General features: G+C 41.0%; 1 protein-coding gene across 1 annotated transcript in view; it reads right to left on the reverse strand.

Annotated features, from left to right (window-relative positions):
- Positions 1 to 26,726, reverse strand: part of ADAMTSL3 (ADAMTS like 3) — a 386,012-nt gene that overhangs the window by 36,500 nt on the left and 322,786 nt on the right. Inside the window, exons 21-23 of the mRNA XM_055098263.2 lie at positions 20,410 to 21,481; positions 14,924 to 15,051; positions 12,542 to 12,670 (exon numbers count right to left, since the gene is read on the reverse strand). Coding sequence (XP_054954238.2) covers positions 12,542 to 12,670; positions 14,924 to 15,051; positions 20,410 to 21,481 — 1,329 coding nt within the window. The remainder of the gene's footprint in view (positions 1 to 12,541; positions 12,671 to 14,923; positions 15,052 to 20,409; positions 21,482 to 26,726) is intronic.

Below are 26,726 nucleotides of genomic sequence, written 5' to 3' on the forward strand. Positions count from 1 at the left end.
GCTGCTGCCTGGGGGTCTCAGCACACAGAAACAAAAGCAGAGAGTCTTGGAGGGCAGAGAGCAAGCAAAGGCATTTCTTACAGTATAAGTAGATTTGAGTGGTATAGGGCATTCAAAACCCTTCACTTTTACTGCCCGGTATGAAAAGCTTCCCAATTGCTATCAAATCTCATACAGGTTTGGGAAACTCCGGACTAGCCACTCTGGCTCCTGCTCTGACACCAATACAAGGAGCCAAGGGAACACAGGCCAGCCGGGAGGCACCACTCAGAGACTCATGGAATTAAAGCAACTCATTTCTTTAGAAGGCTGGACTTCAGAAGATCACTGAGGAAAGAGCTTCCGTCCAAGAGCAGAGGAGGATACAAGGCTCCTGCCCTGTGGATTGTACAGGTGTTTAGTGCACCATCTCACTGGCTCAACAGGACTGATCCAGGGCCATTTTATTAATGTTAAAACTTAGGGGAGCTAAATGAGTCTTAATATCAGAAATATGGTAACCAAGAAAAAGTGGGAGGCCAGGCACCGTGGCTCCCACCTGTAATCTCAGTACTTTGGGAGGCCGAGGTAGGAGGGTTGCTTGAGCCTAGGAGTTCTAAACCAGCCTTGGCAGCACAGCGAGACCTCTGTCTCTACAAGAAAAAAAAAATTAGTCAGATGTGGATGTGCATGGCTGTAGTCTCAAGGGGCTAAGGCAGGAGGATCGCCTTAGCACAGGAGTTTGAGGCTGCAGTGAGCTATGATCATGCCACTGCACTCCAGCTTGGGCAAGAATGAAGCACTGTCTCTAAGCCAAAAAAAAAAAAAAAAAAAAAAGAAAAGAAAAGAAAGAAAAAAGAGAGATTATGGAGGTGAAATCTATTTGAAATCTTAAGATATGATTATGGAGTGTTCATATGTTCTTTTGGCAGTAGGAATCTGCCATGGTCGCAGGAATCCATGACTTTCAAACATTAGTATCAGAACAAGTTCTTTAAAATTTTTTTTATAAGAAAGTCCGATTCATAAAATTGCAAAGCATAGAGGTCTTTTGGTTGAGTTATATGTTGGGGGACGGGGAACAGGTAGGGTAGAAGGGGAAGGCTGGGTCCTTGACAAGGCTCCATGGAATCTATAGTCTGAAAACCATTGGTTTACCCATTGGTCTAATGATGGTGCATGGAAGAAAGGTGCATGGTTGTTTGGAGGATAGGGAATGGGTGGGCACACAATGTGGAACTACATGATGACAATACATGGGGCCTTTTGGGTCAGTCTGTTGTTACCATGTGATAGATTAAACATTAACATGGGGCTGAGTGACTGTGGAGTTTTCAGGACAGAGAAATGTACTGGTGGCACTGAAGACAGGGATGGGGTATAGATTTTGGGGATGAAAGCAGTGTTGTTAACAACAGGACTGGACCATCAAGGCTGTACTTGAATGCTTCAAGACATGGCGACACTCAATACATGTAGACCCATAAGCCAAAGCACAAGGTTTTTTGCAATGAAGTCTGAAATTTGATAGGTGTTTGAAGAGCCCCTCCTGTTTTTTCGTATTGCATATCCAGCTAACTTATTCTAGATTTCTTTCTACTTCTTGATTGTATACAGGCCCATGTTTTCACCACATGAGAAATTGAGATTGATAAAAAATGCAAAGAAAATCATTTTTTCAAGAAGCACTCAAAATAGAGCTTCAGTGAATCTTTAAAGAGCAGATAATTGTTTTATAAATGAGTCTTTTTAATCTGCTAAATCAATAATCCAAATACAAGTCCAAAGAGATTTGGGGCAAATATATTAAGGGTGAGGTGAGGGAGTCCATAGTCACCACCAGACAGTGCATAATTTGCCACATTCTTTCCCACTGCTGCAGTGATGGCAGAAGCATGTGTCAAGGTCATGTGCCTGGCTGAGCACAATGGGCCAACCTTTGGCCTGATACTGGCTGGCATCTTGTGGCCCGGCAAGAGGCCAGGCTCCCAGTGTACTCTCCCTGGATCTCATACCATGGGGCAGTCCTCAGGTGAGGTTGAGCCCTGGAGGTTGAGCCTGTTGCCCACCCCTAAGCCAATGACACTCTGTCACCAGGCTGCAGCACTTCCTAGGTTCTGCCTCACACCTCGCTTTGACAGTCTTCTCTCTGGTCAGACCTCCTGCGTGGTGCCTATTCTGCTGTCTCAAACACAGTTTCATTCTCTGTCTAGCTCCTTTGGAGTCACACAGGATTGGGTTTAAATCTTGGTATACACATTCATTAGGTATATAAACAAAGACAAGTAACTGTGTGTATCTGAGTTTGCTTCCTTATCTGCAAAACAAATATAATATCCACTTTGTATGCTGTTGAAGCCAATACACATTAGGTGCTCAAGTTATTGTTATTTTTGATGATGAGCTTTGATGGTTTTCCAACATGTTATTTATTGACATGCTGCCTATTAGCACATACTCCTCAGCTCTTTGCAATATGGCTGCCCTCCATGCATGACTCCACTTGCCAACACCCTAGCCCTAGCCTCGGGACACCTGTGTCCCACACCCTCAATTAATGACGCATCCATTGCTAAATGCCAGATATGTCTGCTCACTCCTGGATAAATCAGATACATGTAACGTCAGCTTAATATCTTGAGTGACTGGCAGGCTTTTTGGGGTCCAATAATCCAATCAATGACCATTGATGCAATTTAGTTGCATTCAATTTACAGCTTTCTGCAGCTTCTTTCTCCTCTAATTTTTCATCCATTTTGAAATACAGATTGGTTCACACCATTACCCTGCTCAAAATGTTTCTTGTCTCCTCTTTGCCAATAAAATGAAGTCCATCGGTTTCAGCATGACATTAAAGCCCTTCACATTCTGGTCCACACTTATACTTCCAAACCCACCTCTTCCCACTCCCCTTCACATCCTCTGCTTTAAGTCACACAGATCTGCTTGTGATGTTGCAAGTAAGCAGGGTGCTTTCATGTTTCCGTGCTTTTGCATATATGCTGCTTTGATTAAAATGCCCTTCCTTTTTGTTACAAGTGGGCTGGTTGCAATTCATCTTTTTAATAAACCTTTTCTGACTCCTTAGTTAGAAGCCTTAATTAGTCTCTCCTTAATGTGTCTGATACACTTCACAAACACTTCTATTTTTGCATTATGACATCATATCATAATTCCTTTGTCTATATAGCTGCAGAAACCAGATTGTATTCATCTCTGCATGCTAAGGAACTAGACTGGGCTTAGTAAATGCTTAGTGAATGCTTGTTGAAGGGAAGAAAAGATGGATGGAATTTCCAACCATCTATGATTGGCTGTTTGACTGAATATAGGGTTAAGAGAGGATAGTGGGAAGATTTCTGTATCATAGACAGAGGAAGGAAAAAAGGGGAAGGGGAGCCTTTTTGAGTAGGGAAAGACATTTTAAATATACATTTCAAAATGACAATTTTAGCTATTTCAAAGATTGTATATGAGTTTTAAAAAGAGATAACAGTATAGAAGAGAGGATATATTTCAAAAACCACAGATCAGGGGAAATAAATTCACTGTAATTTAGAATATAGTCAAAAGCACCAAAATGTCCAGTTCATAAAACAAGAGCAAGCAGATAATCTTAGATTTCTTTTTAAGTCTTCTGAAAAGTATATGCAAAAACTGGTGGGTAAATACATTTTTCTGGAGAGATAGTTCTTTTTTTTTTTTGGCCAAAGGGATTTATGACTTAAAGACATATGAGAATCACTACCATTAAATTCCACCCTATATAATATAAACTAGCAGTTGATAGGGGAAAATAATTGTCAGAGCAATGAGACCATGTTTAGGAATTTAACCACATAATCCTGCTGTACCACAAATATTTTCTCAAGATCCTCCCCTGAAAGGGTAATTGTTAAACCCAGTAAAGAAAGTTAATAATTCGCCTAGACATCAATAAAATTCTTAGGTATATTCCACAGCATTTTATCCCTTAAAAAAATCCCGATTAAGAAAATCCTTTTAAGTTTATGTGATATGTTTCTTCTGAAACTGACCATCCTCCCATAGATATGAAAGGGCCTCCTTGCCTCCACATACCTCTTGGAGCACCAAGTGCCCTGCTTTGACCCAGTGAGATGCTCACTTCCCATCATTTGTTTGTGCATGCACCGTGTGGAATTAACCAGGAAACTGTAACTTCTACCTACCTTTTCTCATTCTCTCCTATCAATGAGCAGCAACAATGACAGGGGGCGGGTAGGGTTTAAAACTACCCCACTAGTAGATTCAGACTTCCTAGCTGGCAATTTGGCGATAATGTATTTAGAATTCTAGACATTTTAATTTTAATGCCCTATTTAGTTACAAAAATGTTGAATGTCCTGTGACCTAACAATTCCATTCCTATTACTCTTTTTTAAAAAAAAAATCCAAATGACACAAAAAGTTATATGCATAAGAAGGTTTCTTACACTGCTGTATGGAACTGTAAAGAAGTACAAATGGTTTAAGTTTCCAAAAACAAGAGAAGGGTTTAATTATGTTACATTCACACGATGATACACTGGTGTGGCTGTTAAATGATATTTATGAATTTTTAATAACATGAGAAAATTGCATGACTTAGAGAAAGGGTTACAGGAATATAACAAAATAGAAATAATGGTTGTGTCTTTGACAGGATTATGGGAATTTTTTTTTGCCTCATGATACTTTGCTATGCTTTCCAAATATTTTATAATGAGATGTGTTACTTTTTATGAGACAAGAAAACACACAAAAGCAGCATTCAGAACAGAAAGGGCGCTAGCTTCAGAGGCAGTAACTGGGTTTGGAACTTGGCCTTGCCATTGTCTAGGCCTGTTACTTTGGTCAAGCCTCTTCTCTGGGGACCTTGTGTGCAAAACAGGGCTGGACTCATGGATTCCTAAGGTCCTTCCATATTTAATTCTCAAGATTTTATTTCAGTAAGATCTTTTCTAGTTATCTCAGGGAAAATCTCTTTCCCTGTTTATTCTTCATCCCTTTTTGGAGGCAAGAAGGGGCCTGATCAAGGCTGGGAAACACAGGGCTGTGGCTGGCATCCAGACATCTAGAAAGAGCTGTGCGTTCTGAGGCCATGAGGACACGAACAAGACCTGAGTCATTTCCATCTAAGGCTGTTCAAATCCCCTCAAAGTACCCTTTCTACTTACTTTCCCCCCAGTGAACTTGTTTTACCTTCAACATTAGCTTTTACATAAGTAAGAGGCTTTTTCAAATTTATCAAATTCTGGTTTCATTGATTTACAGATGCTTTTATTATCTGATTCCTTTCTTTCTTTTTTTCCTTTTTTCGAAATGGAGTCTCGCTCTGTCGCCCAGGCTGGAGTGCAGTGGCACTATCTCGGCTCACTGCAACCTCCGCCTCTCGGGTTCAAGCAATTCTTGTACCTCAGCCTCCCGAGTAACTGGGATTACAGGCATGCTGACCACTATGCCCAGCTAATTTTTGTATTTTTAGTGGAGACACGGTTTTACCATGTTGGCCAGGCTGGTCAACCCCTGACCTCAGGTGATCCGCCCACCTTGGCTTCCCAAAGTGCTGGGATTACAGGTGTCAGCCACTGTGCGCCCAGCCTATTTAGTTCCTTTCTTTTTACTACAACTATAGTTTTCAAGTCATCATATAGGTAACTGGATTTTTCATGGGCTGTTATTGCAGCTCCAAGAACTCCTTTGTAAAGGACATTATGTCTATGTATTTTGAGAGAGTTTTTTTTTTTTTTTTTCTTCCTAGATTCCCTCCCAATACTAGGTGAGGACTCTTGGCACTCAGTTCTAAGTCCTGACTGGCCAGGTATCTTAGTTCAAGCACTTTTTCTACATTTACTTTTATTTTGTCCCAGATTCCTGCAAAGGACCAATGGTCCAAGATAGAATTTCAGGACTGGAAACAGTCTTCCTGCTCATCCCATCATAATTCCTCATTTTATAACAGAAAACCAAGGAGCAAGGAAACTATGTGATAGGTCCAAGGTCTTACAGGAAACAGGGCTAGGAGGTGAACAACAACAACAACAAAACAATGTAACTGATAACCACATGTCAAAAAAAAGTCCATTCTCCAAAATTAATGGACATTAATAGTTGCTATATTTGCTTAAAAATTAATGGGCATTAATATTTGCTATATTTGCTTCAGTTTTGTTTTGTTTTGTTTTGTTTTTTGAGACGGAGTCTTATTCTTGTTGCCCGGGCTGGAGAGCAATGGCACAATCTCAGCTCACTGCAACCTCTGTCTCCCAGGTTCAAGCGATTCTCCTGCTCAGCCTCCCAAGTAGCTGGGATTACAGGCATGTGCCACCACACCTGGCTAATTTTTTGTATTTTTAGTAGAGACAGGGTTTCATCATATTGGCCAGGCTGGTCTCAAACTTCTGACCTCAGGTGATCCACCTGCCTCGACTTCCCAAAGTGCTGGGATTACAGGTGTGAGCCACTGTGCCCAGCCGCTTCAGACCTTTTTTAAGCAATAAAGGATTACAGCTAGAGCTAAAGTTCTATCCCCAAACTTTTCTTCTTTTGTCTCCCAGGAGAACCAACAATCCTGACACTGGTATGTATCCTTCTCTCTCTCTGCTTTTACAAACAATGTTACAATGCACTCTTGAAACTCTCTTTGCAAAAACAGGGCTATATCCACAAGTGAAATGTCTGGTTTTGAGCATCTTCGACTTGATCAGATTTTACAAAATTGTTCTCTAAATTGGTTCATTACATATACACTGTGACCAGCAGTGTATGATGTCCTATTTCTCCATGCTCTTGCCAACCCTTGGTAGTGCCAAATTCTTTAACTTTTGCCCAATAGATATGAAATGGAATCTCACTTCTATTTTAATTTCCTTAGCAGTGAGGACATTTTCCCTACCATTGTGGAAATGAGAATATTTTCATATGCCATTATTGGCCATTAGGGTTTCACTTTCTGACAATTGCCTGTTCATGTCTTTTGCTCTTTTTTTTTTTTTTTTTTTGAGGCAGAGTCTCGCTCTGTTGCCCAGGCTGGAGTGCAGTGGTGCAATCTCCGCTCACTGCAACCTCCGCCTCCTGGGTTCACACCATTCTCCTGCCTCAGCCTCCCAAGTAGCTGGGACTACAGGCACCCACCACCACGCCCAGCTAATTTTTTGTATTTTTAGTAGAGACAGGGTTTCACCATGTTAGCCAGGATGGTCTCGATTTCCTGACCTCATGGTCTGCCTGCCTCGGCCTCCCAAAGTGCTGGGATTACAGGCATGAGCCACCGCACCCGGACTGCTCATTTTTATATTGAGTGGTTTATTTGTATTGATTCAGAGAAGCTAGTTCTATATTCTGGTACTATATAACAAATATTTTCTGCCAGAAATGTGGCTTGACTTTTAAATTTATTGACAATGTCTTTCAGGGATCAGAACTTTTATATCTTAACAGCAAAGTGTGTCAATGTTTTTTATAACAGCTTATTGAAATATAATTAATAAACCAAAAAGTTCACCCTTTAAAAGTATAACTCTGTAGTTCTAATATATTCACAGAGTTGTGCAACCCCATCATCACTATACAATAGATGTTTTACTTTATGACTTGCATTTTTTGTATCTTTTCCATTCCAAAGTCATAAAGACATCTCTTATATTTTATGATTTTTAAAAATATGTTCATATTTTAGGCACTTAAATCAATTAGAATTTATTTTTGGTTGAGTTTTTTATATTTATAAACAATTATCCTATAACAATTTACTTAATAGTCTGTCCTTTATTGGTTTTTAATTCTACTGCTATTAAATTTTAGTTTCCATATACTGTATGCTTGAATCTGCTGTGGGCTCCACATTCTATTCCATTTATTTGTCTATCCCTCTTACACTGCTGTAAGCCCTCAAGCTTTATGCTAAGTCTTTATATTTGATAGAGCAAATCTCACCCACCTTGTTATTCTTAAAAAATATTTGGGCTATTCTCAGCCATATGTGCTTTCATATTAATTATAGGATCAGTTTGTTCTAGCAATCCTACAGGATTGCTTTTTTTATTGAAATTATTCTGAATGTAGAGATCCAAAACTTTGTACATTTTCTTTGCTTTTAAATGAGGATAATTATATTATCTATAAATAAGAAGAAATTTTTCTAGTTATTTTCTAGTTTTTATATTTCTAGTTTTCTATAATTTTTCTAGTTATGTAGTCTTGGTTTCTAATTTTCTAGTTCTAATTTTTCTATTTATTTTATCTTATTGCACTGGCTAGTGCTAACGCAGTGTTGAACAGATGTAGTGATAAAGGGCATAGTATGTTTTTTCCTGACTTTAATGGGACTGTTTGAGTCTCACCATTAAAGTGAGTATGATGCTTACAATAGGTTTCTGACAGGCAAATCAAGGTAGAGATTATCCCTTCTATTACTGGTTTGCCAAGAGGTTTCATATCATTTTCGTGTTGAAGTTTATCAGATGCTTTGTCTACATCTATTAAGATTATCCTAAATTTTATCTCCTTAAATCTCTGTGGTAGAGATGGAGATGCTCCACCCAAATCAACCTTCAAGGAGGAACTCGGTGTCCCTGCTCCTGGTAGCCTCTGGTTGTCAGTCCCTTCACAATCTGTCTCTGCCGACCCAAGAGCACATATGCCCCTTCCAGAGAGGCCCACAGCCAGTGACTGCAGGAGGCAGGGGCATGAAGGCCTGGCCACTGTGGGTCAGCCTGGGGCAACTCTAATAAGTCACATATGTTACAAGGGGGCTTGGTGAGACTTTGTGGGCCTGCATCACAGTTCTCCTTTGCCCTCTGTCTAATCCTGCTTGCTTCCTCCCTTCCACATATGTTGACAACTAATATACTATACAAAAACTCCTTCCAGGGCCAGATGCCGTGGCTCATGCCTGTAATCCCAACACTTTGGGAGGCTGAGGTGGGTGGATTACTTGAGGTCAGGAGTTCGAGACCAGCCTGGGCAACATGGTGAAACCCTGTCTCTACTAAAAATGCAAAAAAAAAAAAAAAAAAAAAAAATAGCCGGGCATGGTGGCTTGTACCTGTAATCCCAGCTATTTGGGAGGCTGAGGTAGGAGAATCGTTTGAACCTGGGAGGCAGAGATTGCAGTGAGCTGAGATTGCACCACTGCCCTCCAACCTGGGCAACAGAGTGAGGTTCTGTGTCAAACAAAACAAAACAAAAATGAAAAAACAAAAAAACAGAAACAAACCAACAAAAACATCCTTCCAGAGAGGATTCAACCTGTGATGATCTGTTTAAAGTAGATAATTTTAAGTGTTAAAAAATTTGCATTCCTGGGAAAAACTCTCCTTTAGTCATCCACATGACTAGATTCATTTGGGAATGTGTTAAACTTGATTTATTTGCTTCTGCATTTATTGTTTAAGAGTCTTTTGTATAACCTACATGTACCCAGCTGCCTGGTGGGATGTCAGGTGCCATCCACAGTTGTAGAATTTTTCCTCCTAAAGGAGATGTACACCAGTGTCTTCTAATAGCATTCAAAGATGTTTTTATTCTTTAGCTTAGTTTTAGTTTAGAAGCATCTCTAATCTTTCCAGGCAGTTTGAGTTTGCTCTAAGAAGCAGTTGTCCAGTGCACCTTGTGTTTAAGAAATTTTCTAAGCTTGGGGCTGGGCCATTGATGGCTTTGCCAGTGCCCTTCATTTGGGAATCACCATCTAGCTCAAACTCATTACCATCTGTGGGCCAAGAGAGTTCCTTACAGACTAAAGAGGAGCGTGACACACAACAAAACACTTTAGAGAAGGGACTCATGTCAGCTGCATCTCTGATGAGCTTAAGGAATAACATAAACAACACGTAATACACAACAGAAAATTACAGGATAAGTAATGTTCTTACTATGCATTAACCTAAAAGAAAATAAAACATGCAACAACTGATATTTTCTGGTCATTTTCCCCAGATGAACTTTTCTTTCTTACCAGAAGGTGGCAAAAAAGGTGCGCTTTAAATTACCCCCACCCAAATGGACAGAAAAAAACTTTTTTTTAAAGAGCAAGGCAAATAACTCTCGCAAGTTAGAAGTCTTAACCTTTAGAAATAGGCAAATATGCGGACTTTTAGGTTCTGTTATTTAATATAGTTAAAAGAAATATCTCTAAGAGAGACTAGGGATAATCCCTATTGATATCCATACCACATGGGTTGACAAAACATGTTTGGCTATAAAAAAAGATGAACTTCTCTAGAAGCTATGAATATGTGTTATGGGGTCTATAAAAATAAGTTCATTACAATTAGTGGGAAATAGTCTAAGGCAACTAAACAAATAAAAAAATTATATATGCCACTGATTTACAGAAATCCCAATTTGCAATATAAAAATGTAATTTGTAAAGCAGAGTTCAATTTTGTAAATTATGTTTTAATGTACTCATCTATAAGATGAAAAACTGAATTGGGTGATAACCACAGTCTCTTCTTCTATTAATATAATATATTCCCTGCTTTAGAGATGAGGGAAGAAAGATATATGACTCACCTATGGTTACATACTAGCTAGCGACAAGACTGTCTGTAAAACTCAAGTTTTCTGACCCTTCATCAACTTCACCATCTGTCTTAAAAAAGATGAATTTCCCTAGAAAACTCCATTAGGTATGGCTTCTGCCCATAAGAAAACACTGTAAGTTCACTACAGGTTTGTTTAAAATGGCAAATAACTCAAAATGATTGTGGTGCATTTGGAGGCAGGTTTATTTTTAAAAGGAAAGAACTCATCAGGAGTTCTGGGGTCTGAGTCCATGGGGGAAGACTGCCAGATAAAGAAAGGCCAAATGGGACAATTCCTAGTAAGAGCTGAAAGGTGAGGGAGGAAGGGGAGAGATGAGTACTCCCAGTGCTGAGCTCCATCTAGGCAGCAGTGCTGCAGACCCATGGCCCCACAGCACAGGGCAGGAGGGCTGTGGGGCTGGGGAGGGTCAGAGACAGCCCATGTCTGACTGGGCCTGGATGAGAATAAAACTAGATGAGTTTAATGGTCTTTGCTGGAGGCTTTACTTGCAGTTTCCACCTAATCCAGTCTTTGACTTCCGATAGCAAATAATACACTCCAATCCTTTTAATGGCTCATCTCCCTGAAAGCCTGATTTTCAAGTATTGTGGAAGTGAAAAATTTAGAAGTCATGTTGAAAGTTGAGGTTTCTCTTAATAGAAGTCAGATCTATTTTTCAGAATCCTCTGCAGGTGTAGGGCTGTAGAAACTTTAGACATCTGTGGCTTGGCATCTGAAGAGTTCCGTTCTGCTTTTCTCCTTGCTATGGCCAGAGAATGCCGGCCCTTTCTGTAATGGTGGGTGTATTTTGCCAGAAAACTCACATATTTGTGGGTGGAGTCAGTTGGGAGCCTGGAGCAATTTTTCAAAAGTCTGCATAGGCCAAACACTGCAGGGATTTCCAAGGGGTGAAAAACAATATCTTGGGGGTTAGCAAATTTCCACTGTTTGTAGAGCCAAAGGTGCAGCTTTGGAAACATGGCAAGTAACGGATCATGACAGTGGAGGGAGAGCCTGAAAGCTGGATAAGTGTGTCCTGGGATCCCTCATTACACGCACCCTCACTGCATTTCTAAGAGCAGCAGCAAAAGCTCCTCTGTCACCCTAGGCAATCAGGGTCACAGCCTAGGCAAGACTCATCTTAGGTGGCTGCAACTACAGGTATCTAATTAGAACTTGGAAGCCAGGGAAATCAAAGGCATACGCAAAGTCATCTTAAAAGAGTACATCTCAGTTTGGAGGAGTTCATAAGTTTCTCTAAGGAAGCGATAAAACGCTATTCACAAAACCCCCTCACTCCCACCTCTCCTGGCCCCTGTAAAATGTACATGTATATGCAGCATATAATATTTATCTACAGTTCAGAGATGCATGGGCCCAGATGAAGACTTAAGAATCCATGGCTTAATGAGACAGGATGGCCCTAGGTTAAGGCAAAGTCAGACTGAAAGTGTCAATTCTGTTAAAGAAAGAGTGTGAACATTAGAAAGGAGGTTTGTCTGCAGTTGTAAACACGGGAGAAAGAGCCACTGAGGCACAGGCTGCTGACACTTACCCAGGGACAATCCAGAAGAGAGCCTAGGCCAGGGGACATTCTAGCTCCCCGATCTGGCTTTGTCAAGTGTAGCTTTTGTCTATCTGGAGGACATGTCTTACAATTTCCCACAAATCCCCTCCTCTGACTTTGTATTCACCAAGTAACCCTCTGACTAAAAGTTGGCCTCTTTTGTAGATCTACCCATAGGGACAGAGTGTTCTGGTCTTGCCAATATGAACATTCCAGTGTGCATGGCACTCACAGTCCACACTGGAAACAAGTAACTTGGCATTCTGTTTTATACATCAGTCTCATGAGCCAGTATGACCTCACCCTTGAGAGTTAGATCCACTGTCAGTGTGCTGGAAAATCTTTTTTTTAAGCCTATCAGGCTGAGGTCTCGAATACCAAAATGCCAACTGGTGTTTCCTGGCAACACTGGGATGGCCACACTTACCTCCCACTGAAATGGCCTCCCACTGAAATGACCACACTTACCTTTTACAGGACATCGGATTGTCACGTTTGCTCCAAGGGCTGTCTCCACGATGCCTCCAACCACAACAGACAGATGGTTGTGCTCCGGTTTGGTGATATTTCTTTCAACAGACAAGATGGCAGGTGCCTCTTAATTCAAAGGGAGCAGGAAACTATGTTAGGTTCAGGCTTTTGCTCTTTGGTAAAACATATTGCATTTAGTAAGCTTTGTTGAGCCCTTTGAGGGCAGGAGTGGAGTCCTGGTTCTCTCTGTATCCCTCAAGGTGCACCGTGGGGACGTGCACATACATACCTGGGGGTGCTCAGTGGACACATGGACAGATGGATGAATGGATAGATGGTTCGATGAATTCAAAGGTACATTGCAACAACAGTATGTACAGACTATGAGGATATTTTGGTTTTATAACTAAAATTGAGGATAAATTCCTCTTTGATAATTTGAAAAAAAAAGGAATTCAGAAGCTCATAAGAAGCAAAGAAGACAGGCAGAGCAGGAATGATGTCTCTGCAGTGCAGCCATGAATGAATTAATGTAGGGCCAAAACACACTGGGGCTTGGGACTACCTGACTCTTTTTCTGGAAGGAGGGATGTGAGATACTGGGGGAGGGGGTTGATGAAGACAGGACAGAAGGTCCTGATCCATTCTGTTGTCCCTCATTGGGCCCAGCGTAATAAGAGGTTTTTTCCAACGTAAACATTTACCAAGTGTCCACTCTGTGGTCTGCACCTGGGTACAAGATGAGAAATACCTGGGTACAAGATGAGAAGTATCTCCTCTTTCGATAAGCACAAAGTGTAAGGGTGCAGAAGGAGATGTACACAGGCATTTTCAATATAAATGTGGTACCTAATCCTTATAAAGTTTTTCTGAATATGGTGCCACAGCCAGGCTGACATGTGGATGCCAGGATGTAACCACGGTTCAGAGCTCATTCAAAGCTGTACTGGAGAAAGATGAGACAGGTAGGAGGCCACGATTCTTGTTGAGCCTCTTCTAATAAGCTATATGTGTGCTTGGGCAAAATCTTCCCTCTCTGGACTTCAGTTTGAATCCCATTAAAAAAATGATTGGGTTAGAAGATCTCTTCCAACTGCAGTTCCCTCACCCAATGTGTGGTTCAGAGAGGCCCTGTCTGACCCTACTTAAATAAACTCATTTCAATCTAAAATAGAAAAGACTATTTAAAGACTATCAATTGCAAGGAGACCTATTTAAAACATTATTTACATCTCTACACTGTAGAAAGTCTCAAGAGAGAAAATGTCTGACTTCCCATTTTATGAGACCATATGAGGTTATTACAAGTGGAGCAGAACTGTCTGCAAGAAAAATGCAAAGTTAACGTTTAATTAATACGAAGCAAATACATGTATAAAATTTGCATGCAAAAATAATACAAACAAGGTCATAAAGAATCAAACGTCCATTTAAAAATGTTTATTTTGTTTGGATTTCGATATTTATTTGCCAGATTAATTTATTCACTCACTCAGGAAGCATACTTTGTGCCTGAGCTGGACAATGGCAGTACTAAGTATTAAAAATATTTCTTTATAATAAAAGCATATTTTAATATCCAAATGACATTGTCCACCTCCCAGGAAGACTCACACTACTTTACAGTTACAACTTTCTGGAGGTGTTTCTCAGGATTGGCAGGTATGCCACTGGGAGGTAATTGCAATCTATAAAAGATAATTATTCTTTTTTGTTGACTGATAGAACTTTTAAAAATGCAAAGTTCATTAATATCAACACTGCCAGTTAAACCCCATCTCGTTATTTCCTGATTCTTAGAAAGTGAGTTCCTGAGCAGCTGTTTTCAGTGTGGTCCTCAGACCGGCAGCATTGGCATAACATGTTGAAAATGCTGATTCTCAGACTCCATCCCAAACCTACTAAGCCAGAACTTCTGGGGGTGGAGTCCAGCAATCTGTATTTTAACAAGCACTCCAGATGATTCTGACAGCTGCTAATGAGAACTGCTGCTCTAGAATTTAATGTTAAAAACAAATAAACGGCCAGGCGCGGTGGCTCACGCCTGTAATCCCAGCACTTTGGGAGGCCAAGGCAAGTGGATCACGAGGTCAGGAGATCGAGACCATCCTGGCTAACATGGTGAAACCCCGTCTCTACTAAAAATACAAAAAATTAGCCGGGCGTGGTGGCGGGCACCTGTAGTCCCAGCTACTCGGGAGGCTGAGGCTGGAGAAAGGCATGAACACGGGAGGCGGAGCTTACAGTGAGCCGAGATCGCGCCACTGCACTCCAGCCTGGGCGACAGAGCGAGACTCCGTCTCAAATAAATAAATAAATAAATAAATAAAAATAAAAAATAAAGAACCAGGCATTCTAGATTTCAACAGTGGGCATTACCTGCATACAGCACAGAAGAACTTTCCACATCTGAACCAAGATGATTAGCTACAGAACATTCATATATGCCTTGTTCTTTCCTTGTAGGATTCTGTATCTGTATCTTCCCAGTTCCATCCAAAATTATTCTGTAGAACAGTTAGAAAGACGACACATTCATATAACAATTTAACTGACCTAGGGCTACAGTGAGTTGCAGAGAAAGAAGACTGCACCATTACAGGCTTTGGGCTGGCAAAGCTCACAAAGGATAATTTTGTCCAGCATCCTGCCTATAAGCAGAGAACTATATAGACCAGGAGGGTGGAGTGTTTCCTCTTGCTATAGGTTAACAGCAACGTTAGAGCTGAACAGTGCTTAGAGATCTAGTCTTCCCATCCCACTTTACATGAGAAAAGACTTTTCTGGTGAACTCAATGCTTAATCTGCCACATTTTAAAAAAAGACAACCTAGCAAACCTATTCATTTGCTGGATGTTAAACACTCATTTTCTGCCCGAATCCTTCCTAACAAACTGCAGGTGTGGATTTTCTGTTTGGATTTTCATGCTGGAAGTGATTGGGCTTTGGCTAAGGCTGCTTTGCAATGGATTATGGTCTCACTACTCCTGTATGAAGAAGTCGATTGAGGTCATCATGCTAAGTCTGTGGCATACACTGGATTTGGACCATGCTGTTAAGAATTAGGGCTAACCTGCATGAGCTCATTATGGTTTCCCAATTACTGATATTCCTAAAATCCTGTGTGTAAATACCGCTTTGAGAATCAGAGTTGGTCAGGTGTAGCCTAACCAATTAGATAATTATTCAGAGATTCAGAAAATATATCTAAAGGTGAGAAGAACCTTTGTTATGAAGGGAAGAGTGCTTGTTCTGTTTTTATTTTATTTTATTCTTAATAATTTGAATCTGCTTCTAAATCACCCGGATCAGTGGTTTATATACTATTTTTCCCCTGCCCCATCTCACTTTATAGATCTTAGCAATATGGACTATTCTGCCCTCTAAATACTGTATGTTTCATCATGAAATGAACTGTGCCACTTTTTATTTCCTGTCACTTCATGTCGTTCGCTCTATGCTTCAGTCATAATGAACCTTAACTGTTTCCAGAACATTCCATGATCTTTCGTTACTGTGAGCTTTTGCATATGTTGTTCACTTCATTTGAAATGCCCTTCCTCCTTTCTGGCAAACTCAGACCGGCCCACTGAGTCCTGGATCAAATGTAATTTCCCCTGTAAAGTTTTCCCCAATACTCCTAGAGTTATCTTCTGTCTCCTCTAGGCTCCTTCTTCTCTGGTTCATATATTTATTTGATGAAATATCTATTTCTTCCCACTAGACTGTGATCTTTTCAAGGGCAGGAACCAAATCTTATTCACAGCTGTGCATACTCACTGCTTAGACTTTTATATAGCAAGTTCTCAAAAATCTTTGATGACTAAATGTATGAATGATTAGAATAGTATGAAATAATGGCACAGAGCAATAGTACCAAGGGCATACAAGCCCTGCTGCAGCACACATAAGAAATATACAAAAGCTGGCAGAAGTCAAAACAGCGAAAGTGTCTCAGAGCAACAAGAGTATGGCAGACCTTGCTGTTAGTAAGGCAAGATTTTCAGTGTCAAATCTTGATGGAGGAGAAATAGTTGGTTAAAAGCAAAAGTCTAACCAGTGACTACACATGAAAAATAAACACACTAAATCATTTTCTTAAATTATTTCATATATATGTTTGTATGATTTAGGAATTCTCAAATAATGCCTTTGTTTTGTAGGTTTCAGGTAACAGTCCAGTGAGAAATCATTGAGATCAGAAATAGCTGAGCATGCATGAACCTTACATGACAGGTGGGGCCACTGGGTACCTAGCCTGGATCTGTCCTTAGGCTGGAGAACCACCAGGTTGAATTCTGTAACACATATGACCTTGGCCTCTGCTGCGTAATCTTACTCTTAACTTGAAGTAATAACAAAGTTGATCTTTCTATAGGCACCATCTCTAATTGATACACCCACAAACTTCTCTTCCTAGTTGAGATTTCTTACTCAATTGGCATCCGAACAGTACTCCATGCCTACACAGTTTCTCTCATTGAATAGAGGCTTTCAGGAACATAATTCCATTTCTCAATTACTTCAACTGAAAAGATTTGTAAGATTCAGAAAGTATATTTAAAGATGAGAACATTTGTTATGTAAAGGGAATTAAACATAAATTGAACAAATTAATTGGGTAGGTTTTGGAGGAAAAATAGAAATGAAAATGGATCTTATTATCTTAAAAATTAAAAACAAAACCTTTTATTAGACATATGAAATTGCTTCTGTTTTGAATGGCTGATCTTTAAAGGATGCAGGAACACATCTGAGGAGGATGTACCATGTCAAAACTTCTTTATACAAGCTCCAGGGGTCTCAGCCTGATAAACTTACGTTAACGCCATTCCATCAAGTCAATCTATTTAAAATGAACTCAATTAAATAAATATTTATTTAAACTGACCAGGCTCCTCTATATCATTGTAGTACTTATATGGCCATAGGTCAACAGATCACTTCAACCTTGTCAGCCTCTCTTTCCTTACAATTTATAAAATGGATTATTGAACCAAGTTAGCAGTCTTCAAAGCGTAGTCCATGAACCCCCCAGAAGTCTATGAAGTCAAAGCTAGTTTTGTAATAATACGAAGCCATTAATTAGCCTTTTTAAAAACGGTATTGACTTTTGCACTGAGAGTGCAAAGGCAGTGTTGGTAAGACTGCTGGCACCTTAGCATGAACCAAGACAGTGATATTGAAGTGTACCAGTAATTACTGTATTCTTGACTACTATGTTTTACTTGCAGAAAAAAAAAAAAAATGCCAGTTTCCCTTAAGAATGTCCTTAACGGCCAGGCGTGGCGACTCATGCCTGTAATCCCAGCACTTTGGGAGGCCGAGGTGGGTGGATCACTTGAGGTCAGGAGTTCAAGACCAACCTGGCCAACATGGTGAAACCCTATCTCTACTAAAAATACAAACAATTAGCTGGGGGTGGTGGTGTGCACCTGTAATCCCAGTTACTTGGGAGGCTGAAGCAGGAGAATCACTTGAAACGAGGAGGCAGAGGTTGCAGTAAGCTGAGATGCCACCACTGCACTCCAGCCTGGGTGACAAAGCGAGACTGTCTCAATAAAGAAAAGAAAAAAAAAGAAATGTCTTTAATGAAGTAGTAAAAGGTATTAATCTTACTAAATCTTGACCCTTGTGTCCATACGTTTTTCATATCCCATACGACACAATGGGAAGTACACACAAAGAACTTCCACTGCATGCTGAAGAACTGGTAGCTTCTTTCATGGAATATGATTTTTACTTGAAAGAATGACCAATAAACTATGACAAAAAAGTCCACACTATGATTTAAAGTTGGGTATTTGGTAGATATATATATATATTTTTTAAATGAGCTGGCCAATTCAATGACACAACTGACAGTATTTGTTGCCAATGATGAAAAAGGTTTGATGTGAAAATTAGAATTTTGGAAAACTGGTATCCACCACTGTAAGTCTGACAGCTTCCCAAAACTGAAAGACTGTTTTTTTTTTATGAGATACACGGTGATTTTTTAAAATGTGTATTTTTTTTACATTGCATAATGAAATGCACCAACATTTGGAAGGTCTGTATCACTCAGTGAGCCAATATTTTCCAAATGACCAATGTATGGTGTTAAAAAATCTTGTATGGGTAAAAAGTCTATTCAAAATGCAAGAAAAAAACAGCAGATTTCATTAAACAGAGTACCAACATTTCATTAATATAGTTTCAGATTGCACATTTCAACTAACCTTTGAGGAATGACCCTTTGTCTAGTTTTAGTGTAGAACTAAAGAGTATCCACAATTATCTGAAAAGATATTAAAATATTCTTTCTCTTCCAGCTAACACATTTGTATAACACACATTTATTTTCTCCATATACTTTTACTAAAACAACATTTCACAACAGATGTGGAAAAAGAATCCAGCTGTCTTCTTTTATTATACCAGACATTAAAGAGATCTGCAAAGATGGAAAGCAATTCCACTGTTATCAGTAATTTTGGTGGCAGGGGGAGGGTTTTCAAAAAATATGTTATTTGTATGAACATGTTATAGGCCCATTATTTTTTCTAAATAGATTAATGGAGATATTTTCAGTGTTTCTTGGTTTTAATTTCTAGTGAGGTAAACAGCAATAGATACAACTCACATTTACAAAAGCTCTTTAGGCTCCTCAATCATTTTTAAATTTTAAAGAGTCTAAAACCAAAAGCTCTGAGAACTGCTATGTTTTAAGGTTTATTCTACTTCTAAAATTTCATTGTACTCTTGTGTTCATAGTTCTAGCATTAAAAATTCAAAAATTAGATTTTTTCTACCTTTTTAAGATATAGCCTAATAGTTTATTATTTTAAAAAACTGAATTTTACCTAAGTTTTTTCGATGTTTCACATACGAGGCTCAATGCACAAAGGACATGATAAAAGTAAAACTTGCATTTTGAAAGTACCTTGTGATATGCAAAACAGTTTCACATCTGCTGTGTTATTTGTGTCTCTTAACGATCTCTAAAGGCAGATAAGGTAGAGCTGGAGCTCTTACATGTGAATCAAAAGAAGGCACAATGTCTATAGTACTTTGTATACAAACAGCAAGATTTGAAGGCAATAAAGAATGCAAAAGTAAATTAATATCTGTTATGTAAAATAAAGGAAATGTGACATTTTTACACTGGCATAGAGATCAGAATAATATGTGACTTAATACTGCGTTTTGAACATCTCAAAACACTTTGATTCTTATTTTTGGATTGCATGACATTTAAAAATTGCATGATAATAGAAAACTACTTCAGATACCCAAGCTTTTGACAAGGCTACGTATTTGTGTGATACTCAAATACCACTGGTGGGTATTCAAGAGATACGGCCCTTGGTTCTGATTGGCCATGAAGTAGTCATGGGATTCTGCTTCTCAATGACCTCATCAGAAAGGTTAACCCCTGCCCTGCCAATCTCATGGGGCTGATGTGAGCTCAAATAAGATACCACATCTCCTAGACATGGAAGAGCTCTGTAAATTCTGATTTGCAGTTCCAACATAATGTAGGATTACTATTAATAAGCTTACTTTTAAAATGGCCTTATATTGATTTTATTTTTAAATGCTAAGTGCTGAGTAAAGGGGGAGTGTATATATGCTTAAACTTATTCTTGCTGGATCCAGTCATATCACACCTCTATGATAGTGATTGGGATGATACGGCGGTTGAATTTAAAAATTCCAACGTATATGTGAAAAACACATGTTAACATTTTTTAGTTTCTTTCCTAAAGAATCCTGTTGGAAACACATGCTTAGGAGAGGAATTTGAAAATATTTTCAAGAAAACTGGAATAGCCATTAAGAAGGTAGTGCAAAAATGAATACTGCATTTTTATTTTACTTACTTTACTGAAGGCTGTAACAAGGTTCCATCCTTGGTCCATGTATATGTGGCCTCACTGGGGGTAATAAGGTCACACAGTATATTGATGACCTCTGTCCTTTTTGTAATGTATACTGTATTTCCAATCCTGGAATTTATTGTTTTATTAAATGAAATTGAGGGAGGTTGGCTTTGCCTCATGAGAACAGGTCCTTTCGGCTTGAATGTCAGCTTGCCTGAGTTTTTTGCATGCGAGCTTTGGGACACACTCCCTGTTTCCCCTCTGAGCTGAGCAGCAGGAGGTGTCTCTTCCTGGATGCCCCGCCACTGCATGTGTGTTGGCTGTGCCTTGGCTAATTCGGCCACCAGCTGATATATCAGCTGGGACGCAAGATCATCGCTGACCTCTCCGGTTTCCATGAGCTGACTCATGTTTCTTATCAGCTCATCAAACTGGGCTGTATCCATGCTATATGCTCCTTGTTTAACTGCTGCTTCAAACTGCTTATTCTTCAACTCCCAGGAGTTGGTGCTTCCTGCAGAATTGCTGCAGTGGCCTAACAGAGCTCTCAAGAAAGGCTGGTTACTAATGTGGTCATCATCCAGATAAAGGTCATTTTTGTTATTCCACATTTGCCTCATTTTGTGCCATGTGACTCCCAAACTATTGGCTTCGCTGTGGTCCATCCCAGGATATTCCCTCATAGGTTCCCTGAGGGCTGGGCGTGCGATGAGCCGGTTGTCAGTACCAATGAGCTTGAGCACAACTGTTTCCTGTGCAGAGCCTGCAATGCACCGGTACACGCCGATGTCGGGGGCAGCAAGACCGTGGATTTTTAGTGAGCCTGACTTGGTGATGCCAAGCCGTTTGGAGTTCTGCAGGCAATGGCCATCCTTCTCCCACTGGATCAGAGATTTCTGGAATCGTCGCACTGGGCACTTAATAATCACGGATGCGTTGGGCAGCAAATAGGCTCTGCTACCAATGGTCAGGTTAATACGCTTCTCTTCCCTTGTCTGAATGTAGACTCTCTGGACACTGAGGATCTGCGGACCCTGCTCACCAAGTTTTGTCTTCATCTCTGATTTGATTTCTCCAAGAAAAAAAAAGAAAGAAAGAAAAGAAAATACAAATAAACATCTCAGAAATACAGACTTTTTGACAGTAATCTTTCAAGGCTGATACAGGCTAACAAACGTATCTTTTTTACTATTTTAAAACATTCAAGAATAAAACCATGAATAACATTATATCCACAGATTGGGGTAAATTTCACAACTATGTAGTACTTTAGTGGCAAAGAATGCAAGTGTGAATGAGTTGCATGAAAATGTGTAAGTGATTTGATAAAACCCTGGTCTGGGGAGGCATGAGGTTAAATGATTTGGTGAAATGTAGGGAATAGTTATTTCTAGATTTGAGGAATATTTGTTCTAGGCCATGCTCACATAATGGCTCCATAAATATCCAGCCTCTGGGTACATGTTTCCATCAATAAGGGTCTGATATGTCAGGTCTCTACTATCTGGCAGAGAGGCCCTCTGGCTTAGAGCCATGGGTACCCCAAATCTGAGGGAGGAAGTGAGAGTGGGAATGTGAGCAAATGTATTTGAAGGGTCTGAAAGGAGGCTGAGGTTGGCCAGCTGCAGAATATAACCCAAATATGTCGATTAAATTGGCATGGGGGTCTGAAGAAGCAATGGGCAGCCGTGATCAAAAAAGAACAGGTGGCATAGGCAGTTTGAAGCCAGATAAACCTGAGTTTGAATCTTAGCTCTGCCACTTGGACAAATTCTTTCATCTCTCTGAGCCTCAGTTTCCTCACCTGTGAAATGTGAATAATGTTAGTGCTTTCATTGGGAGGGAAGTAAAAATTAAGTCAGATTGTTTATATCAAGTGCACAGCACAGTAGCGGGCACATAATGAGCTCTCATATATAACTGCTGTCACCACTGATCTGGTGACAAGGGCAGGTGCAGCCAATGCACAGCAGGGAAGACTAAGAGGGAACAGAGATGGGGTTGGCTTTGACTTGTTCCTGGGCATCGATTGGCTCCTCTTAATGGGCTAGGCCCAAAGACAATACTTCTCAGATCATGTCCCCAAGAGAAGTATTTCTCTCCCTTGTTTCACCTGAGAGAAGGCTCAATGTGTTCTGGGGTGATTCTGAGGTAGGCATGGGAGAAGGACAGTGATATGGGTGGAAGTCTGGATCCTCTTTGATGATGTATTTAGGTTCCTGAGCAGATTGTGGAGTGTAGGATGGATGGCTTGGAAGCACTAGTGAGTGGCAGAAGAGATACTGGACTAACATCAAGAATACCTCTGGATTTAGAAGGTCATGCAATGGAGACCTAATTTACCTTGGGGGACCCCAGTTACAGGTCCTCCTTGTTGTAGCACACACTGGGAGAAGAAGCAGATTGAGACTTCTCTTTCATAGCCTTCTCAGGCCCTTGGCGCTGGCTACAGTGTGTTTACTGGTACCCTGAGAACTGAGAATAACTGAAGTCTTCTTGCACGCCTCATGAGCCCTTTGAAGTCTGGCTGCCTACTGGGGTTTCGTGGTGTCAACAGGTTCAGGGAAACAATGGAGGTGAACCCATAATTTCTGTGGTAGAGAATGTTCTCAGTGAAGGACATACATAATTTGTTTGTATACAAATTCCATACAGATGCAATTGGTAGGTCAGGCCTATTGATCTCAGGATGGGTCCAGGGTTCTGCTTGAAAATGCTCTGTCACATCATCTCTAAGTGGAGCTGGATGAACTGCCACATACATACTTTTACTTTTTGGGAGACAGAGTATCTACAAAGTATGTCAAATGGCCCCAGCCAGTTAAGCCATGTAAATTTCCCCTTATTTGGCTAGAATAAAATTTTGAACTTTCTACTGTTCAACAATCAAAAGCTGAAAAACATGTATGGAAGACTCCCTGGTAAATTTATAGTCAATCCATTACTATAGATAATATAGATGGTGTTCAAAATACTAAATCTTCACAGCAAGGGCTCAATCAACAGAATGTGTCTGGCCATAGCACTGGAATAGGGTCTTGGAGGCCTACTATGGTACGAAGTGTTAACCCCATAGTTGTTCGATTATGGACAAGTCAGGCGGTTACTGGCAGAGTGGCCTGAGCAGGTGAGAAATGCTCATGGGGTTCCGGCAGAGGCTGTTTACTAATTCTTTTTTTTCTGACCATATTTCTGACCATGTCCATACTGGTATGTGCAGGTTCAATATCAACTCTGACCACAGATGCTCTAAAAAAAATGGCTCTCAAATTTTGCTATTTGTTAGAATCACCTGTTATTGTTAGTATTCACTAATCTCAGTATCCTGGGTCCCATCCCCAGAAATTCTGACTTACGGGGTGCAGCCAGGACATCAGAATTTTTTAAAGTTCCCCAGTTGACTGAAATGTGCAGCAAAGTTCGAGGACCATTACCCCAGCATGTACCATGAATTAAGCCAAAGCACTAGAGAAAGGCATTCCTGACCCAGTTTCTTTCACTGAAAGACAATTTGACAGGAAGCTGCTGGTCAAGAGGGAAGGGAAAGTAGGAAGCAGCATCTGTGTTGTCTGTGAGCACATTCTAGTCTTCACAATATCCAGCGTCTTCTGCAAGAGGATCATGGGAGGATTTCTTTCTGGTTTTAGCATCAGAAATCATTATACTTTACTCTGAGTAATTAGCTCATTTCCTATCTAATGAATTCCTAAACTGCAATTGGCAAGGTTGCCTTTTTCAAGATGGCTGTTAAAGCAAGTTTGGAGCCAAATTAGTGCCTACATGTAAAAGGAATATAAAATTCAAGACACAATCACATATTAATGTTGTTTGCTCTCCTTTTTTTATTACTCACCTGCTTCTATTTTTACTAATCGGATTGCATGTTATGAATACTTAGAAGTAGCCTATTGTAACAAGGCAAGGTATGCCTACCCGTGTAAGTATCATTATTATTTAAAAAGATCCAGGTGGACACTGTCTGGCTATGGGCCTTTCAGTGGTGGACAATATAAAAGATGGATGTGCACATGGATGGTTTTGTAACTCACTCTTTGCAAGCAGAGCATAAACTGTGTTCAGTCAAACTTTTGAATTAATACAACTGAGGAATGTGTGGAGATCGATTGTTTCAAGGTAGCAGTGGCTGCTACAGATTGGGTGGAAGCTTGAATGTTCTTGCTCTCACTGGGATGGTGCAGAAGCACACATGGGGAAACATCTGGCTAAACAGCTCAAGCTGGGGATGACCTGAGACTAACATGAAACCCACAAAGCATCCTGGTGCCCTGGGACCAGCAGGAAAGTGGGTTCCAGTGATGCTCAGTTCCACTGGTACCACATGTCCCTCAGCTGAGCTTGGGGCTTAAAGTTGATGGGATTCTGACTCCTTCTAAGGGAGGCCATGAAGCCTCAGGTGGTGGGCAGGGCATAGCCTTGGTGAAGAGCCTGCCCAAATGGTGGGGTGAACACAGAGGAGGCCCAGCTGCTCCCTGTGGCTGCATGCCCATTTACTGGAAGGCAGGCCTTGTGGCCCCAGATGGTCCCTTTCCCAACTCTGCTTTGGCCATTGCTCACACTGGGGTATGGGGCATTTTGACTGGCAGGTGTGCCTGGGGAGTAAACGGGGATTCCAGCCAGAGATCGGAATTCATGGGCTCTGCCAGGCTGCCAGGTTCCACAGTTTGAGCCACTTCCTTTCTTGGGGCTCCTGTGAGTTCCTTGAGAGCAATGCCTGGAACGTGGCATCATCAAACATAGTTCTTGGGCAAGAAACTGGTCTGGTTTGGGGTGACCTTCCTCTCTCATCTGGAGATGCCCCAAAACAGCAACACTGGCCAAGCCTGATTAGGCAGGGGCATCATGCACTCTGCAGACAGTGGCCAGGTACCGACTGCAGCACCCTCCTGAAGGGGCTGCTGGGCTGTGCAAGAGCATCAACCCATCCCTCCACCTCTCCCACTGTGCTAAATGTGAGAAATGCCACATTCTAGAAAATGAAATGAGCTTTCTTCTGTAAGTCCTGTCTCTGGGTCTTTGTGCAGTCTGCCACACCCAGTCAAGGCCAGTTCCGGGTGCCCAAGGCCATCTATGGCAATGACCTCAGCTCCTTGCTTGCTGGGTCCTGCCTTTACTCCAGTCATATCCTTGGCATGGCTTCAAGTCCTGGTGCCAGGCCAGGTTTCTACCCCAAGCCATCTGGCTGGATATTTCTGCATGGTCTTGGCAGCATTTGCTCTGGCCATGACACAGCATCAACACCTTCCTATTACCCTGCTGGAACCCTGGCCTCTCAGGAACCAGCCCTGAATTTGGCTGCTGGGCTGGTGCTGGTTTCCACTCCTCCCAATAGGAGTAAAGATCTGAGAAGCTCATTTGAAGCTGTACCAAGAACCTGGGCAGATACTCTGGATTCTCTTCAGGCTTCTCTGAACACAGCGGGCTGAGAGGAGGCCACCAGGGATTGCTGTGGGTGGATTCCGAAATGAGCAGTGGAGGCCCCTGAGGCCCGTGGAGGCCCGGCTACAGTAAATTCAGGTTGCTTCTGTGTTACTCTTCCACCAATTTCAGTCTGGCTTCTGCTCCCAACACCACATTAAATGTTACTTGGAAGAGACAACCAAGGGCCCCCTAGTGACAAATTCAATGCCTTCTCTTCAGTATTCTTACTTGACCATCTTAGGGCATGCGGTAACTTTAATCACTCACTTCATGAAGAAGTCTCTCCTCCCTAAGTTTTTTTTTTTTACCTTTTTTTTTCTGGTCCTTTCTGACCACCATTGCCTGTACCCAGCTGGCTGTTTCTACCCCTCAGGTGCCAATGCACAGCCACTATCTCTCTTGCTCTATGCTTTTCCTTGGATGATTTTGTAGTTTTAACTAACAACTCTAGGTTAATGCCTTCAAGTTTATCTGTCTAGCCTAGATCTCTTTCTGGAACTTCAGACCTAATTATCCACTTCTTACTGGAAATCTCTTCCAGGTCCCTCAAGTTTAAATGATCATAACCTAAACCAGCAGTCCCCAACCTTTCTGGCACCAGGTACTGGTTTCATAGAAAACAGTTTTTCCACAAACCAGTTGTGGGGGTGGGGATTGGGGGCTAGATGGTTTTGGGATGAAACTGTTCCACCTCAGATCATCAGGCATTAGATTTTCATAAGGAGCTGCAACCTAGATCCCTCACATGCGCAGTTCACAATAGGGTTTGTGTTCCCATGAGAAGCTAATGCCGCTGCTGATCTGACAGAAGGCAGAGCTCAGGTGGTAATGCCTGCTTGCCTCCTGCTCACCTCCTATTGTGCAGCTCAGTTCCCAAC

This window comes from Pan paniscus, chromosome 16 (assembly GCF_029289425.2).
Source record: "Pan paniscus chromosome 16, NHGRI_mPanPan1-v2.0_pri, whole genome shotgun sequence".
Lineage (NCBI taxonomy): Eukaryota > Metazoa > Chordata > Mammalia > Primates > Hominidae > Pan > Pan paniscus.